A 17,518-nucleotide genomic window follows, 5' to 3' on the forward strand; every position below is an offset into this window, starting at 1 on the left:
CTGGAAAAGTAACTCCTGTGGTCTTTCATGGTCAGCCTGATCCTTTGGGTTTGCTGTCGTTTCTGCTGGAGGAAGTGGAGGTAAGAAGGACACACAGAGCCTGTGGTCATTCATCAAATGCCAGAATGGTCTGGGTTGGAAGAGACCTTAAAGCTCATCCAGTTCCAACCCCTGCCATGGCCAGGGACACCTTCCACAGATGTGGTTGCGCCAAGACTTGTCCAAACTGGTCTTGGACACTTCCAGGGATCCAGAGGCAGCTACAGCTTCTCTGGGCAACCTGTGCCAGGTTGCCTCACAGCCGACAATTCCTTCCCAATATCCCATCTAACCCTGCCCTCTGGCAGTGGGAAGCCATTCCCCCTTGTGCTGTCCCTCCACCCCTTGTCCCCAGTCCCTCCCCACCTCTCCTGGAGCCTCTTTAGGCCCTGGAAGGGGCTCTCAGGTCTCCCTGGATCCTTCTCTTCTGCAGGTGAACCCCCCCAGCTCTCCCAGCCTGGCTCCAGAGCAGAGGGGCTCCAGCCCTGGGAGCATCTCCGTGGCCTCCTCTGGACTCTCTCCAGCAGCTTCACATCCTTCTGATGTTGCACCCCAGGTGTGGAGGCAGCTCTGCAGGTGGAGTCTCACCTGAGGGGGCCAGAGGGGCAGAATCCCCCCCCTTTGACCTGCCTCTCTTGCAGTCCTGTGGGAACCTGTTGCCTGCTGGTCCCTCGGCCGTGGTGCATCTCCCTGCATGAGCCAGCAGCTTTTCCTTGGATGTTCAGTGAGAGAGACCCAGCCCCCCGAGCAGGGACAGGGGCATCCCACCAGCATCCTCTGGGGCCATCCTTCCAGGGGTGATTCTGCCTTGGCCCCTGTAATTGCGGAAGGTGCTGCAGGGTCATCGCTCAGCTGGGTAGTGAGACACAGCCTGGAGCACCTCACAGGCCATCGCTTTGCTTGTGAGATTAAATAGGGCTCTTTCTTCCCTTTTAGTCTTGTGTGTTGTATTTTCCCTTTCAGTGCTTCTAGGACTCTACTAATTATTAATAATTAAGCTGACGAGGCAAAGCTTGGTTTCTTTCCATTGCATCTAGAGTAGGCCAAGGAGCTCGGCGTGGGAGCTTCCACCACATCCCACCCAGCGCCTCCTGGGCTCAGCAGCCCCTGTGGAGTTTGGTTCGTAGGATGACAGAAGGGTTTGGGTTGGAAGGGACCATAAGGATCATCCGGTTCCAAGCCCCCTGTCATGGGCAGGGACACTTCCACTGCAGCACAGTGCCAAAAAGCTGGGCAGCATGTGGTGGTGGTTCTGGGTGATGGGGCTGAGAGATGAGACACAGAGGTGGATCTCAAACCCGATGTGGCACCTTGCTGGCCCATGTTTATCCAAACCTTGTTTCACAGGGTTCACTTTGCCAGCAGGAAATTTTTGTTACTTTTCTTGGTTTTCTTTTTCCTCCTCAGACGTCCAGGAGGCTCGTGCAGGGACTGAGGTCCCCCCAGGCGCAGGTGTAGGAAATTCAGGTTGTTCACCACGCGTGGAAAAGCTTCCACTCTCGCTGCAGCTGCTCTTGTAGCCCTCTGGCTGCTCATCAGGTCTCAGCCTGCCCTTAAACCTCCTCGTGGTCCTCAGAACCTCCACCACCTTCTTTGGGTTTGGTCAACATCTCATCCCTTTCCATGGCCCTGCAACTGGGTTGCAACGCAGGGGGAACCTTCCTGCACAGGGTGTCCCTTCCTTGTAGAGCCTCAGGATTTATTTACCTTCCTTTTCCCCTTCACTCCTGGTTTCCCATCCTTTTTTGCCCCCCCTTCCCTCGACTGTGGACCGAGGCTCTCTGGCTGTGCACTGCCCCACTTCCTGACGGCGGGAGCAGCAGCTTTCCCTGCTCAATCCTTGCGTGCAAAAGCCAGCATTAGATAATTGCTGGATTGAAAAGAGGCTGTAATTATTTTTTTACTTCCAACTACAGGAGCGAGCAAGCTTGCCAGACTGCTCGGTAGCTGCTGGCAGATGCTCTTCAGAGGGTATCCCTGCCCTGCCTACATCCCTCCCCACCGTCAGATGGGCCGTATGTCTTTATTTTAACTATTAACTGGTTCCCTCTTCAGATTGCTGCTCTGCGCTGCCCTGGAGTGTTACGTTTCTCTTCCACCTTTAACGATTGATGGTCGCTCAGCATTTAATATTTTCCCTGTCATTATTCTGCCAGAGAGCAGGAGGGACCCCCCCCAGCAATGCCCAGTGCTTGGGGAATGAAGAGCAAAGGGCCAGGCTGTGAATGCACTGCCGGGTTAATGGGGCAGCTCTGGTGATTAAGGGCTCTAACAGAGCCATTATTCTGGCATGAAGAACCTGACAGGAGCAGATCCATGATTTTTTTTTTTTTTTTTTAATTTTCCTCCTCTAAGCAGCACGGGGACCAGCTGGTAATCTGGGGCGTCCCAGTGCAAGGTCACTGCCCTTGTTGTGCAGCTGCCTGGTCCCTGCAGGTCTCCCCTGGCTCAGAAGGACCTGGTGGTCCCCTCAGTGGGTGGCACGGGGCATCTGCACATGGGTCTGCAGCAAAATGTGTTAGGGGGTGTCTGGGACCAGGATGGGGCCACAGTCAGGCAGGAGGGATGTCCTTGCTTCTCTGAGATTCATAAACATCTGCAGGGAGACGTGGTAGGTTGAAAGCTTTGAGCTGATCATCTGGAAGAAAAAGCCCGGCTGTTTCCTAGAGCTTCTGGCCTTTTCTTCCGTTCTGTTTCTAGAGGAAGTATTTGCAGGTTAAAAATCACAGTGCCTTGTCCGGAAAACCTGAAGTGCTTTGAGGGCTTGGAACTCTCTTTTCCCAACTCAAACAGCTGTGAGAAGTGATCCCTGGCCCATGGCCACCCTTGCATGGTCACCTGCCACTGGAAAATGACATTTTGTTAAGAAAATCCCACAAATACTGAGATTCTCTGGCTAAATCTGCATCCTCATCCCCAGCAGATGTTGATATTTGCCGGTTATGCCTTTGCCAGCAGTAGGGTGAGGGTCTGCCACGGTGCCTGCAAGTTCCTTTTTCTTTAAAAGCCCGTGAGTGTATCTTGATGAGAGATTTCTCCGTTACTCAGGGGAGCTTGGGTTGGCAGAGAGGCTTTGAAATATGGGATTACACTCCGGAGACACCGTAACTTGCTGCCATTACTCACCCGGCTTGTGTTGGGTCCACATTCAGCTACTTAGTGCCAAGGGTGTCATTAAGTCTTTTCACAGCAGTTGAGGGTGAAAAAACAACTTAAATGCTATGTCATTCAAGTATATGTATTTACCTGTCCAGTTATACTTTCAAAGAGGACCGTAGATGGCATCCCCAGGCTGCTCCTGAGGTTCGCTGTGGGACCCCGAGTTCGGGGGGTGTCCCACCCCCACTGCCAGTTTTAAAGGCTTTTTCACAGAGCTAACCACCTATTTTGCCCGAGCAGTTTTGGTTGCCATGAGCTGAAATACTCCATGGCCCTCTCAGCTGCTCGGCAGGGGGGGTTTGCACCCTCGTTCCTGTGCTTTCCTTGCAGTGTGGTTTGCACGGGCAGTCGGGAGGCACGGCACGCTGTTCAGCCTTTGCAAACTGCTCCGTAACGTTTTCAGGCAAATTAGGACAAAAAAAAGGCAGCAAAGGGGGGGAGAGGGAGTGTTACAGTTCTCCGTGTCTTGCAGAGGGAAAAGGGAGAATTAAGCAGCTGAAAAATGCTGGTGATGCTGCGTGCGTTCGGAGGGGATAACTAATGAGCCTCCGAAAGGTCACGGTTTTGCTCATGGTTAACCTTCAGCAAGCTGTTACGTAGGCAGGGCATGGACTGTGCTGGTATAAAATGAATCCATCTCCTCTTCTCTGTTCCAGGAGAGAGGCTGAGACCTGCTGAAGGATAACGGGGCTGTGCAGCGCAGGAGCTCCTTGTCAGGCTGCAACGGTCAGACGGCGCCTGGCTCCGCTGGGGAAGGACGCGCAAGGGGAAGGTGTTGGAACTGCAGACGCAGAAACTCGCCGCGCTGAAGGCCGCCAGAAAGCCGAGTTTTGGTCCGCGAAACGTTTGCTGCCCTCGGGATTTCCGTGTGCCAAAGATGGGGTCTGCCTGTTCCGGAGAGGGAGTGACGAGGAGGGCGAAGCTTTGCTGACCTCCGGGGAGCCCAGACGGTGCCTGGATGCGCTTCACTGGTGGGGAAAACACTGCCAGGACTTGTGGGCAGGGAGGGTTTGGGGCAGTGGAGGGACCATGGGGCTGCTCTGGGCTCTGCCCCACAGCGGGGCCGGCTGGCTGCCCCGGCACTGAGACATCAGGGGCGTGGGGCCGGGCGCCCATCTGTGCCACCAGCCCCGCGCCTCGGCACTGTCTCCAGGATACCGGGGAAGGGAGATGAGGCAGGGACTGAGAAATGTAGCAGTGCTGATCTCCTAGTCTCAAGAAAAAGAACCTTCCTGTTTTTCTAGAGATCACCGGGCTGCGTTTCTCCACGCTGCTTGGGAAGTCTCTCCTAAGCCCTTGATTTCTCCCCCAGTTCAGAACGTTTTATTTCTCTGTGTGTGTATGTGTGTGTGTGTGTGTGTGTGTGTATGTGCTCAGATTTACTCTCACTCTGTGTCACCTTGGAAGTGATGGGCTCCGAGCGAGACCACCCCCCCCCGCAAGCACCTGTGAGTAACGATGAGGGGCTTGACTTCCAACCGCGTTTCTGACCTGGAAGCTCCGCGACCCTCCCGGCTTTCCAAGTGACGACGGGGAGGGAGCCGAGATGGCAGAGAAGTGCGACTGCATCGCCAGCATGTACGGGTACGACCTGGGCTGTCGCTTTGTGAACTTCCGCCCGCTGGGCTTCGGGGCCAACGGGCTGGTGCTGTCGGCCCTGGACAGCAAGAGCTGCCGCAAAGTGGCGGTGAAGAAGATCACGATCGGCGACGCGCGGAGCATGAAGCACGCCTTCCGCGAGATCAAGATCATCCGCCGCCTGGACCACGAGAACATCGTCAAGGTCTACGAGGTGCTGGGGCCCAAGGGCGCCAACCTGCGCGGGGACTTCTTCAAGTTCAACATGGTGTACATCGTGCAGGAGTACATGGAGACCGACCTGGCGCGGCTGCTGGAGCAGGGCAAGCTGGCCGAGGAGCACGCCAAGCTCTTCATGTACCAGCTGCTGCGCGGGCTCAAGTACATCCACTCGGCCAACGTCCTGCACCGCGACCTCAAGCCGGCCAACATCTTCATCAGCACGGAGGACCTGGTGCTGAAGATCGGCGACTTCGGGCTGGCCAGGATCGTGGACCAGCACTACTCGCACAAGGTAGGCGGTGCCCGGTCCCCGGGGCCGGTGCTGGCTCGGTGAGGAAGGCACGGAATGCTGGTGGGGTGGTGTGGCTGGACCACGGGGGAACCTTCTGGGGACAACTGGTGCTGGGCAGCTCTGAGCCCTGCTGGGGTGGTCGCTGCTGGTGATCACTCTCCTTCGCCCCAAACCAAGACGTGTTTTCGTAGGATCGTGTCGCAGAATATTTTGAGTTGGAAGGGACCCATCCAGTCCAACTCTTAAGTGGGTGGCCCATTGGGGGATCAAACCCACAGCCTTGGTGTTATTAGGACCATGCTCTAACCACCTGAGCATAGAATAATTTGGGTGGGAATGGACCTTTAAAGCCCGTCTAGCCCACATCCCCCCTGCAATGAGCAGGGACACCTTGCACTAGGTCTGGTTGCTCAGAGCCCCTGAGCCAAGCCTGGCCTTGAATGTGTTCCAGGCATAGCCCAAGGACTGAGCTTTGCCAAGCGTGCCCCAGGGCTCTCCAGTGCTGCACAGCTGCAAAGAGGGCACTGGAAGGGTTCGAGTGCCATTCAAGTGTCTTTCATTGCCTTCTATGCTATATATCAAATGTATTCTCAGGTGTTTTATTCCATCCCAGCAGTGGACTGTGAGGAGGCGTGTGTTTGCCTGCCGTACTTAAGTGACTAAGCTCTGTGTTTCTTGCTTTGCTGTTGTTATAAAACACGAGCTGCTGGAAGCACATGGAAAAGGCACCTGGAATGTCTGCACACACTCTGCTTGGCTTTGTCCTCACTTTGGAGCCAACCCGCTTCTTAAAAAATCCAGTTTTGTTTGAGTTACATTCATTTGACATAGGGAGAGAGGGATGGGTCTTTGAGATTCAGTCAAATCCTTTCATCCAAGGTCAAGATCCAAGTGACATATAAAATTCTTTGGTGTTTGGTGCTTAGGCACTGTATGACAATGCAGCAGTGGTGAGTGACCAGGGCAACCTGGTTTGCTGACAGCAGGCAGCCAGTGTGGGAGGGAGGGAGGGAGGGAGGGCAGGAGAACTGGTGAGAAGGCTCTGTAACACTCAGTCCTGATGCTAATGGACTTTGAAGGGGGATGCAGATGTTTGATGCAGGTTGCCTTCCAGGCTGGAGCTTTGGAGCTTTGGAGCAGTGGAGGAGCACGGCGGAGGCTTCGTCAGCTCGTGGATCCACACGTTCCTGGGAGAAAGCAAAGTTATCGTGTGGTCTGTGCAGTCTGCAGCTGGCTTCTGACTACAGCTGCTGCTTGGTGTTGTAAGATGAGATAGAGTGTATTTCCTTGAGCTGGATGTTTCCATGGGTGAGCTCAGAGTCCTCCATGGACCCACTGTTGTGCCTGGGATGAATTTTAAATGTGCTTTGCATTTTCCAGTGGGTTCCTGCCCCGTGTGGCTCTGATTTGGGCACTGTTGTTTTGTGCAAGGGGGGAAGGGAAGGGGACAGGGAACAGGATGGTGAAAAGACAATCTCGTGATCCTGAAGCTGAGCCCTGTTTTCAAGTCCTGAATTTGGGGAGAAACAAAACCTGGGGAAAAGAAAGAAGGTTGCAGATGACATCGGGGAGTGAGCGCAGGGTCCCTGACACTGCTGCCTGCCCTTTCCGTGCTCCCTTGCTCACTGGTTATTTATGACCCAGCTTAGGAGGAGGCTCCTGGCTCTTCAAATGTGTGGTTTGCTTTTTTTAAGGAAGGTAAGTCCCACGGAAGACCCCTGCAAACAAGCCAGGGCTGCATGAACACAGAAAGTCGCTGATTCAAGGAGCATCCTGTTGTCAGGGACTGCAGGATCGGGGTAGGAGTCGTCTGTCCATGTCTGCTGCACAGTTATTGTTATTTCTAAGCAATTCTCTGCTGCCTTAATAACAGCCAGTGCAGTGGAAAGAGCTGTCAAGGGCTGCAGCTCCGTGGTGGGATGTCACTCTGCAAGATGCCACTGCACGAGCACCCTCCGACTCCTCGTGGGTTGGGGAGGCTGGAGCATCACTGCGGAAACACCCGTCAGAGCCTCGGCGTGCAGAGAAAACTGCTCCAGAGCAGAGCTGGAAGCAGCAGCACTGCAGATAATGTCAGCTGTTGGTGATCCCTGGCCATGGGGAGGGCTGTGTTTGCCAAAGCTGGGCGATGGGCACTGCACAGGAGCAACAGGAGGGCTTGGAGGGGCTTGGGGTCAGTCCCGCCTTTGATGTCCGGCGCTTCTCAGATGACTCAGAGAAATCAATTCCTTTCTGTATTTCTCTTTCAACTTCCTCTCTTCTCAAGGGCTCATACAGATTTATAAGCTCCTTGGCCCGTGCTCCTGCAGGAAGAGCAGCAGGAGAGGGGGGGGAGCCAGCATGGAGCAGAACAGGGATCCTCACAGCCCAAGTTTTGGTGCTGTATTTCTCTTTCAACCTCCTCTCTCCTCAAGGGCTCATACAGATTTATAAGCTCCTTGGCTTCTTGGCTCTTGCAGAGCTGCCCAAAAGCAGATGAAATCCTGCTCCCTGGTTTGTTTAACTGTCCAGAGACCCTACAAAGCCTTGCAGGAAACCATTGCCATAGAGGTGTAGCTCTGCACTGCCTTCAGAGGTTTGGATCTGTTGGGTCTTTAGACAGTTAAACCACAAAACATGCTCAGGGAAATATATCCAAGTGCTTAGGACTTGCCCTGAGCGTGTTTTGTGTGTGGAATATGCAAATGGTGGTGGCTGCATTCCACTAACACAAAAAAATTATGGGTTTTGTGATGTTATTTGTCTGAAAGGTCACAGCTCTTCTGACCTGATGTTTCTCTCAGACTCCAGACCGTCCTGCTGAGTGATAAAATGGCAAACGAGAACCGCAGTAGATTGTGAGCAGAGTTCTAAACGCAGTTTGGAAATACATATACCACCTAAATAACAGCCTTTCTCTGGTGAGATGTTTTGTTTACATGACTTCCAGCAGGCAGATGTTGAATTAGGATAACTTGTTGGGAAGGGGAGAGCTCTCCAGCTCTGGGAGATGCCATAGACCACAGTCAGGTGTTGGCCTTCACCAGTCTCAAAGCAGAGCAGCTTTGGCTGCTTTTCTCCCCCCACTTTGGCTGGTGTTGACTGCTTGAATCCCTTTTTCTGTGTGTTAAAGGCAGCATGGGGGCTCCCCTTTGTCTGAAACTTCCCTGGAACAAACAGGATGAATTTCCAGCTGCCAAAGCCACATCCAGGTCAGGGTCTGCACCTTCACAGGCTGTTCAGACCTGACAGCCTGAATTTTATCCCTGTCTCAGATATATGCACTTAAAAACATCTCCAAGGCACAGACTATCAGGTGTGGGAGGAGAGGACCCTCGGGAGATGATCCTTTGCATCCCCTCTCTCTGCTATTCTATCTGTTCCCCAAAGCTCTCTCCATCCAGCCGTGCAGGCTCCTTTCTCTTCCATCTTACTACTCTTTATCCCTGGGAGTTTATCCCTCTAGAACAGCTCCACATCCATCCCTGTTCCTTTGGTCGCTGCTGTTTGTGGTTTGAACGCTTTGCCATGCACCTTGGTGCCCAAATGGTGAGAGAAGGAGGGTTGGAGGTGAGCATAAGGGCTATTTCCAGCCTCCATGAGGTTTTTATTCTTATGCAGGATTGGCAAAGCTGAGCATTTCCTGTTTCATAGCCCACCTCCTTAGTGAACTCAAGCATCTCACCTTCCCCCCCAGCCCCTCTTTCTGCAGCCTCAGGGTCCTGCCTGCCCCCCACGCACCAGGCCCTGCCCTTCAGAACTTTCATGGTTCGTGTTTAGCTGCCCATCTATCCTTCCAACCCCACTCTTTGTGTCCTAACAAATATCTTTGGCACCAAAAGAGAGTCCAGATCCATCCACGCCAAGTTTGGGAGGGAGGGAGGGGTAAAGATGAGGCGCTGTCCTCCCTCAGCTCGTGGTGGGCAGGAGGCGTGGGAGAGCAGGGAGATAGCAAAGCCAGGCATTAAAAACTGGCACAAGTGCCAGTGGATGTCTAGACTTTAAAATAATAAATGTTTTGGAGGGCAGACTCGTCCCTGGCCGCGCGTCCCGTGTGGTGTTGCTGCCCAGCCCTGGTCAGAGCAGGGACACGGGGTTGGGTGTTCCTGTCTGGAGAAGACAAGTGGGGATGTCTGTTCTGTGGAGGTGCAGAGACTTCCTGGGTGTTTTCACTCGGGTGACAGGACCACGAACTAGAACGTTCCTTGTCCTCCCTGTGTTGTGCAGGACATAATCAGATTATCTCTCCTGGGGGCCCTGCCTGGTGCTCCAAAGCTCTTGGGGGGGAACCTGCAAGGAGACTCCCTCTCCCTTTGCCTGTTGGCAACGTCCGTGACAGGGTTAATTGGCAGGAATTCCATGCTGAGGGAGCGCAGCAACCCTTTTAGGGGGGTAGATCCTGTGGTAAATAGTTTGCAGACCCAACTCCAAACCTTTGAAGTCCTCAATTTCGTACTTGCCAATCAGCGCAAACATAATCGCTTCCAGTTCGTGCGGTAAAACAACAGAATTCCCGAGTGGGTTGTCACGAGGAGGCCTTCAAAGGAGGTGAGGATGTGGGGTTTTGCTCCCTGCTCCTCCAGAGAGGACCACCCTCCACGTTCAGCCCTCGGGCAGCTGCCTGTGGGCCCGTGCAGCCGGCCCTGAGCCTCCCTGCTGTGACCCTGGCTGGGTCGTTCTCCTCCTCTGTCCTCTGGTGAGGCACAAGTAGTCTTTGCTCCTGAAATAAATGCACTCTGCCATCCCAAAGCCGTGAGGACATGCGTCGCGTTGCCGGAGCCACACACAGCAGCCGTTCTGCCGTTCCGTTACGGAGCGACGTTCCTGCACACCCGGCGCCTTCCACAGCCCCTCCTGCAAGTGTCTCACCTGCCTTTTAAGAAATAAGGTTAAAAACGCTGCTGTGGGGAGGCAGCAGCTTGCTGCTGCTCCAGGATTATTCCAAGAGCTTGGGCTTGTTGCTATTTTGGGTGCCCCCCATCTGCACCGGGAGCTGACCCGGCTCCCAGGGGTGCAGCAGCAGAAATCCCGATCTGGTTGTGGATGGAGGCTTGGATACACAGGCTGTGGTTGGATCCTGATGGATTTCCAGTTTGTGAGCGCCTGGTCTGCATCTCTGTGGCTTTTTGACTGCAGGAAGGTGGATTTTAGTGTGAAACACTCTTGGGAGAAGCTTTGGGCTGCGGCGTTAGGGGCTGGTTGGTTTGCGGTAGGGGGGATCCTGACTTCCCATGTCCCTTCAAGGAAACCCGCCCTTGGTCCCTCCAGCTCCAAGGAGGAGCTCCAGGCTTGGATGATGGTTGCTTTGGGGCACCAGTGGGCCGTGTGCTGCCATGCTGTGCCAGCTTCCCTCAGCACCCTTGGGAGGCAGGTTCAGCGTGGTGTGACCAGTGTGATACCGGGATGCAGCCAAACCTGCCCTAAATTGTTTCTCCCGGTGTCACAAAGAATACACACGAAATCCGTGTTGTGTAAAGATGAGAAAAAACGCTCATTTTTCTCTGCTTTTCAGCTCCCTTGCTGTGCTGTTTGATATGATGTGATGCTTACCCTACCTGTGGTGAATTCATCACCTTTGTAGATTGCCTGAGCCGTTCCCACACGCGCTGGAGGAGCAGAGGAGAAGCAGGAAAATGATATTTGAAAATTGAGAACAAACAAACAAACAAACAAAAAGCAGCACGGGAGGGCTTGGACTTGAAACCACTTCTATTTTTCAATTAACTCCATTATATTGATTTTTAAAGAGATTCCAGTGGTTCTTCAGTGCAGAAAGGGCTGCGCTGAATCCACAGAATATTGTCGCGAGGATGAATGTTCCATCTTAATTAGAACTAATTAATATGCTTCTGCTCGCCGTCTTTCTGTCTGGTTGAATCTACATAAATGGTAAAATTCTTGTGATGAGCCTTGCCTTGCACAGGGGATGACTGGAAGTGCTTGGGCTCCCCGCCTTGGCACCACAGGTAGGAGCTGAGCCACGGATGTGGATGGAGCCTCATCCCGGCACCCTGCAGCTGCCTGATCCCGGCTCCCCGGGGCTGTGGTGGTGTTTCTCCGTGGAAACTGATAATCCACAGGAGTGTAGCTACTTCCTTGAAGCGTTAGGACAGGAACTTCTGTATGTATTTTACAAAAGTGAGGGTCTAGCCTGTGTTTTTAAGCCGGGGTGGAGGCAGAGCAGAGGCGGTGTTGGGGCTGTATAAGCTGCTCAGGACTGGGGCGCTGTGCTGCCCGGCTGCTCTCATCGAAGGACCTCGTGCCAGATTGGAAAAGTCTTGGGTTTCAACCCTGCCATCGCTCCTTCCCAGTATTTTCCCCCCTGAGAAAAAGGAGGGATAAGGCAGAGCCCAGCAGCGGAGTGCTCTGGGAAGCAGTGGGGGGGTCCGGCTGAACGGCCCACGGGCGGGTGGGATGGGGAGAAGCTGTAGGTTGCTCCTCCCTGTGGGTCCCTCCCGTGCTTGGAGGTGGGTGGTCCAAGGACTGGGTTGTTCAGCAGGTGGAAGAAGGGAGGTGACATTCAGATGCAGGGTGACACAAGAGGGGAGCACCATGAGGAGAGTGCTGCTGGCTGATCACCCCCAGGAACCCCACGCAGCAGCAGAGGGACTGAGGATGTGTCCAAAGTCTAAAGCACTCACTGAGTTTTTCGCAGGGAATTTTCTCCAACACGTCAGAAATGCCCGGGGAGGAAAATGTTTGGCTTGTTGCAACTTACAGATATTTGCAGTGTATTGCTCATGCATTTTGCATGGTGCACACACCCCTGAGGACTCAGATCCGTCTTGCTGTCAGAGAGGAGAGACGTATGAGCGGTGTTAAATCTGCGAGGAGAGTGGCATTCCTTTGCTGGGAAAGGGGAGAAGTCGCTCCAGCTACGAATCGCCCTGGATTACAGTCCTCAAAGTTTATTTTCTCAGGATTCTCCAATAAATACCGGCGTCTCCGTTGCTGGGGATAATTGCAGTAGCTGAGAAGTGGTGGTTTGATCGGATAATGCCTGGGGGCTTTTGTGCTGGTTCTGATTGAGCAGCGTTAGCAAAAATATAACGGCGTTAAATGAAACTTCTCGGCTAATCAGCCTCCGTTACAACTTATCGTAAGACGGCCAAAATTAAAATGTTCTTTTAGAAGCAAGCCCTTCGTGATTAAAAGCCTGACGACCCGCACATTTGGGCGCTGGCACAAAAACCTTCCCTGGGGGAAGAGGAGCGTGATGAACCTCGTGGTGTTTGTGGTGGTGCACTGCTCTGGTGTTTGGGTGGAGAGATGTATCCTGTAACATCCCAGGAGATGCCGTACAGCACAACTGCAGCTTTATTGCAGCTGAAAACAGCCTGTGAAACCAAATGGGTAGGGATGGAGTTTTTAATAAGCTCTTATACGTGAACTGTGTTCGTGCTGCCGTTGCATTTTGGCATTCTCCAAATGCCTCGTGGCATTTAAAGGCAATTCAGCTTTTATAACTTAATTTTATTTTGCCGCTTCTGCTGCGTTTCAATCCACCTCCTTCTGCTAAATGCGCTGCACTTGACACGGAAAATGCCACTTGTGAATATTCCAGCGTTATCCCGGTGAAAGGGCCATATCCACGTCCAGCCCCGGCGTGGCAGCTGCGCTCCCGGAGCTCGGGAGCGGGGGGAGCTGAGCCATCCCCTGGGATGCCAGTGTCGTTTACAGGCTTGAACACGTCCCCTTGGTTTCAGTGGGAGCTGCTTGGCACTCGTGGTGCATCTCCTGGGCGAGTTCAGGGCGGGAGGGACGTGGCCCAGAGGGACGACGGCGCTCGGTCTTGGCCCCGTGGATGCTGCTGAGAGCTCCTTTAAATCCAGGTCGGGCATCCCAACTGACCACCCTGCTGTGAGCAGAGCAGGATGGAGGATGGGGATCTGCCCTACCAGCAGGGTGACAAGGGAGGGAGGGGATTTATTAGGCCAGGCTCAGTGCAAGCTTTCCTATCTCTGCACCAGCTAGATGTTCCCCAGAAGGGCTTTCCCACTTATCCCATGCCGTCTTATTTTCAGGAGTCTTGGCTAGGAGCCCTTGGCAGCTATGTTACCCACTCAGCAATGCTGTAAGACATCTGCTAGTCCAGGAGGCTTTCCTTCCACGTGGCACTGACGTTCCTCCCTAAATCTGTTTCTTTGACAATTCCCTTGTTTTCCTGCGTGGGTTTGTCCGCAGTTCCCAGGGCACGCAGGGTTCACTGCAGCAGCATCCTGAGGGCTCAGGTGGGGTAAACTCACCAGGCTTGTGTGAGGGGGTGGATCCTGCTGAGTGCATCCTCTGGGCTCTGCCCTCCTGGAGCCCCACGTGCTCCCTGTGCCACCTCTGCTCGGGTCTTGTGTCCCTCCTGGCCCCCCCTGGGCTGACCCGGTGGTGGCTGCTCTTGCCTGGGCTCCCCTGGGAGCTCCTGACCTTTAAAAATTCGTTTTCGGCGTCAGTGCTGGAAGTTGGATCCATGGGAATTCAGCAGTACGTGGGTTGCTGTTACCAGCAGTTTGGGTAGCCGTGGAAGGACTACAGATACAGGGCTGGCTAGAAATGGAATGAGATAAAGGTTGCAGACTGGTAACCTTGGGAAATTGAGCACTGCGCCTGGGGTCCTGAGCTGGGAAAGGCTTCCTTGGCACACTGCTGGGTTCTATCAGGGACCCAGGAAAGTACTTAAATAATGTGCTTAAATTCCAAAATGTCTCAGATGGGGGGATTGGGATTTATAGAATACATCTAAGTACTCTGAGGGTGACCTGGAATAACTTGTGCAGGTGTGATCTGCAAATCCGCGCTACTGAAGCCATCTGTCCTTTGCAGAACATGCTTCAATACCATGGTGACAAAACAGCTTTGCCTCCTGGAGCACTGAAGTATCTCTGTCTCCAGGGGTGTATCTCATGTCTTTGCTTCCTGCACAACAGACAACCAGCCCCCAGCCTGGCTCAGGTGCAGCGCGGCCGTGCTGGGCAGGTTCTCCCGCGGGATCTGGTGCTGGGGCCGTGGTGGGCAGTGGGGGCTGGCCGGGGAGGAGCTCTGCAACCTCTCCTTGCTGACCTCCTCCCTCTCTGCTCTTTCAGGGTTACCTCTCAGAAGGCTTGGTGACGAAGTGGTATCGCTCCCCCCGCCTCCTGCTCTCGCCCAACAACTACACCAAAGCCATCGACATGTGGGCGGCCGGCTGCATCCTGGCCGAGATGCTGACGGGAAGGATGCTCTTTGCTGGTAGGTTTCTGGCTCCTGTTGATTCATTTTTTTGCTGCCTCCTTCCTTGCTGCCCAATTCTGAGGCTTTCTAGCAGGGCAGAGGGAATCCCCCCCCTCTCCTTGCCAACCAAGGCATCGCTGCAGGGATCCTGCTCTTGGTTATTAGACGTGAGGGGTGTCTCCAGAACAAGCCTCACTTGTGCAGCCCCTGCTATTAGAGGGTCCCTTGGTTGGTGAGAACTTCCCTTAGGGATAGAGAATAGTCTGGTTTTCACTCAGACTTCCTGTGTTTCCCTGGGAAGGCCACGTGGTGGGCTGGGTGTGATTGCACCCTGTGGGTGCCCGAGGCTGGCCAGGGTCGGCGGTGCCTCCGTGCCAAGCCTTGCCGGGCAGGGACTGCCTGCTGCCAAAAGGAAAACCTTAAACAAAGAGCAGTTCTGATGAAACAACAAAACCTTTTTCTGTCTCTGTGTTTCCAACGGAAAATAAGAGCTTTTTGTTGGGAGGAAGGATGCTAAAAAAAAAAAAACATAGGGTGGCATAAAAGGACAGGACATAATGGTGCCCTGTCCCAAGAGTTTTGTACTCTGAGCCATGGATTCAAATCGTGATGGATTTCTTCAAGGTATTTCTTTTTTTTCAGTGTAGACATTTGAATGCCACTGTCCATTTTCAGCCATTTTCAGGATTTTCCTGTAAGCAGGTACTGGAACTGTAAAGGTGCGGTGCAAGGAGAAGAAAGCAACGGAAGCGCAGCAAGAAGCTCGCAGTTACCACTGCAGCGTTTGAAAACTCAACTCTGGTGCTCCTGAGCAGCAAAAAGTTATTTAATACAGTCCCAGAACTGCTACTGTCAGGAGCAGAGCTGTGGTTCCCAAGCTGGGACATGGTTCAGGGATGAAGCAGCTGCTCTCTGCCTGTTGAAGGAGCTGCTTCCCTGCCCGAGGTCTGCAGCAGTGCTCCCCCTCAGTTGTCTCTCTCCGTCGCCCCGTTAGTGTTCTGAATGACAAGGTTTAACACGTTTTGTGAGCAGCTGTTTTTTCGCAGGGTTGTGTAAATAAATGATTAGACCCATTAATAATGGAGAAGGGCTTTTTCTTCACGAATATTTCAGCGCACCGCAGAGAGCTCCGCAGCCAGCGCTTGGTTGCAGCTGCTCTGCTGCTCCCTCCCCGCTCCTGCTTGCAGCTTCCACGTTTCTTTTGTGAGAGCTGAAAAATAAGCAGCCGGTATAATTTTGAGAAGACCGTTAAAATTGCCTCCCGTTCCTGCCTTCCTCTCGTCCTCAGTCTCCCCAAAGATTTCAAATCCAGGGGCTCCGGCTTTGACAATTAACACATCCAACCTGGCTGCTCCTGCTGCTTCCTCAGGATATATTCCAGGAGCAGGGACATCTCCATGTGCCACTTGTCCTTGCAGGGCCTTTTCTGGTGTCGCTGGGAGATGCTGAACCCCAGGGCAGAAGTTACATTGGCTGGCACCACTGAGGTGTCCAAGCTGGTCTTTAAAGCTCGTTTCATGTTCAAGGCAAGAGGCAAAAATAGCCCCAGGTTGGGGTTCATCCGGCCTCTATTTGCTGTCTGCCTCAGACAGAGATGGAGTGTGCCTTAGAAATATTTATGTGTCCAATAATGCTCATTAAGAGCATCTGGAGAACAAGCAGACTTGCCCATGCTGGTGTTACACATGGCTGGAGGTGAGATCAATCCTGTCCTGCTGCCTGGGCAAGATGCCCCAGAGCAGCCAAGAACTTCTACTTTACAGACTGGTTCCTGAGAATCCGCAGCAGGCTGGAGATAAGGAGATGGGATTTGGCAGATCACAGGCTGGGCTCAGCCAGGCCCATGCTGTGAGCATCCCTTCTTTCTCTACTTCCCAGCCTGGTGCAATCACTTAATAAGCCCCCAGATGCTGGCAGGATACTCGGTTAATGGGTGGGGAATCAAAACCAAAGCTCAAAATACATATTCCTTTTTTTTCGTTGCTTTAAAAATAGCCTGTAGAGTTGTTATGGGAAGGCCCTGGCCTTATGCCCTGTTTTCCCAGCCTCCTCCCATGCCAGTAAGTAAAGAAAGGCCAGGGTGGGAGCCTGGCAGCAGGCAGGATGACCGTGGTGTCCACCTTTCATCTGCTGCTGTCCAAAGAGCAGGAGAGTAGAGGCCAGCCCCTGGGAACAGCTAAAATCCAACGACAGGGGTTCATCTTTGGTTTCACTTTTCTTCTCTCTGCCCGGGAAAAGGAGTTTACCCCCAGCCAGCTGCAGCCCCTATCCCTGCAGGATGAGACTTTAGGGGAGTCCTGGGTCGCCAGCAAACACCCCGTGGGAAGTAACAGTGGTGTAGTTCTCAGAAAGCTGCAAACCTGCAGTAATTGCCTTCCACTGGATAAATGGTTTTCTGAGTGTGCGTCAGTGGCACAATTTAAATGGAGTGCTTAGCATAAATCAATATAATTAACTCAGTAGTCTATCTGGGGTGCTTAAGCAACGCAGGTAAATTAAGGTGATCGGTTATTAGGAATTAGACGTCACTCGCTGCTTCCATTCTCCCGCACAAATTAATGAACATCCAGCAAAGAGGGACCCCCAGCCCCCTCCCCATGGCCTGTTCCCTGTGGTGGGAGGAGCAGCTTCAGGCTTGGCAGAGCCCTGGGAGGTCACGCAGCAAACTTGGTCATCCCAAAGCTTGCAGGAGTGAAGCGCGTCTCAAGCAGCTAAAATCCGGACTGCAGATCCTTGGAGAGCTCCCCACGGCGAGCAGCATGGAAAACAGGGAAGAGCATCCATAACTAAGCAGCTACAGCTCCCTCCAGTGACTTTTCCACCTTCTGCTGCTGGAGCTTATCTGAAAGCATCGTCAGTGGAAGCAGGAGTAAATAGGAGAGAAGGAGTAAAAAGGAGAACAGGTCTGTCCTTGCAGATCTCCACGGGGTTCGCCAGTGGGGCTGTGCCAGAGCTAGAAGATGGCACAGGGACTTTCCCCATGGGATCAGGGCTTACTCACAGGGCTTGGGTGCTTCCCCAGGAGCTGGCTGCAAGCCTGGAGACGGG

At 53.4% G+C, this 17,518-nt stretch overlaps 1 protein-coding gene across 5 annotated transcripts in view; it reads left to right on the top strand.

Moving 5' to 3' along the window:
* MAPK4 (mitogen-activated protein kinase 4) overlaps positions 1-17,518 on the top strand; it is a 45,671-nt gene that overhangs the window by 19,186 nt on the left and 8,967 nt on the right. For 2 of the 5 annotated variants that reach the window (XM_039388848.1, XM_027749424.2), the window contains exons 2-3: positions 3,855-5,290; positions 14,344-14,488. In XM_039388848.1, the coding sequence (XP_039244782.1) occupies positions 4,745-5,290; positions 14,344-14,488 (691 nt within the window). In that variant the 5' untranslated portion in view covers positions 3,855-4,744. Of the gene's footprint in view, positions 1-3,854; positions 5,291-14,343; positions 14,489-15,145; positions 15,548-17,518 lie in introns of those variants that run through there. The other 3 variants (XM_039388847.1, XM_039388849.1, XM_039388850.1) reach the window with 3 other exon arrangements.

Source organism: Pipra filicauda, unplaced genomic scaffold, assembly GCF_003945595.2.
Source record: "Pipra filicauda isolate LSUMZ 115617 unplaced genomic scaffold, ASM394559v2 scaffold690_size370485_pilon, whole genome shotgun sequence".
Taxonomy (NCBI): Eukaryota; Metazoa; Chordata; class Aves; order Passeriformes; family Pipridae; genus Pipra; species Pipra filicauda.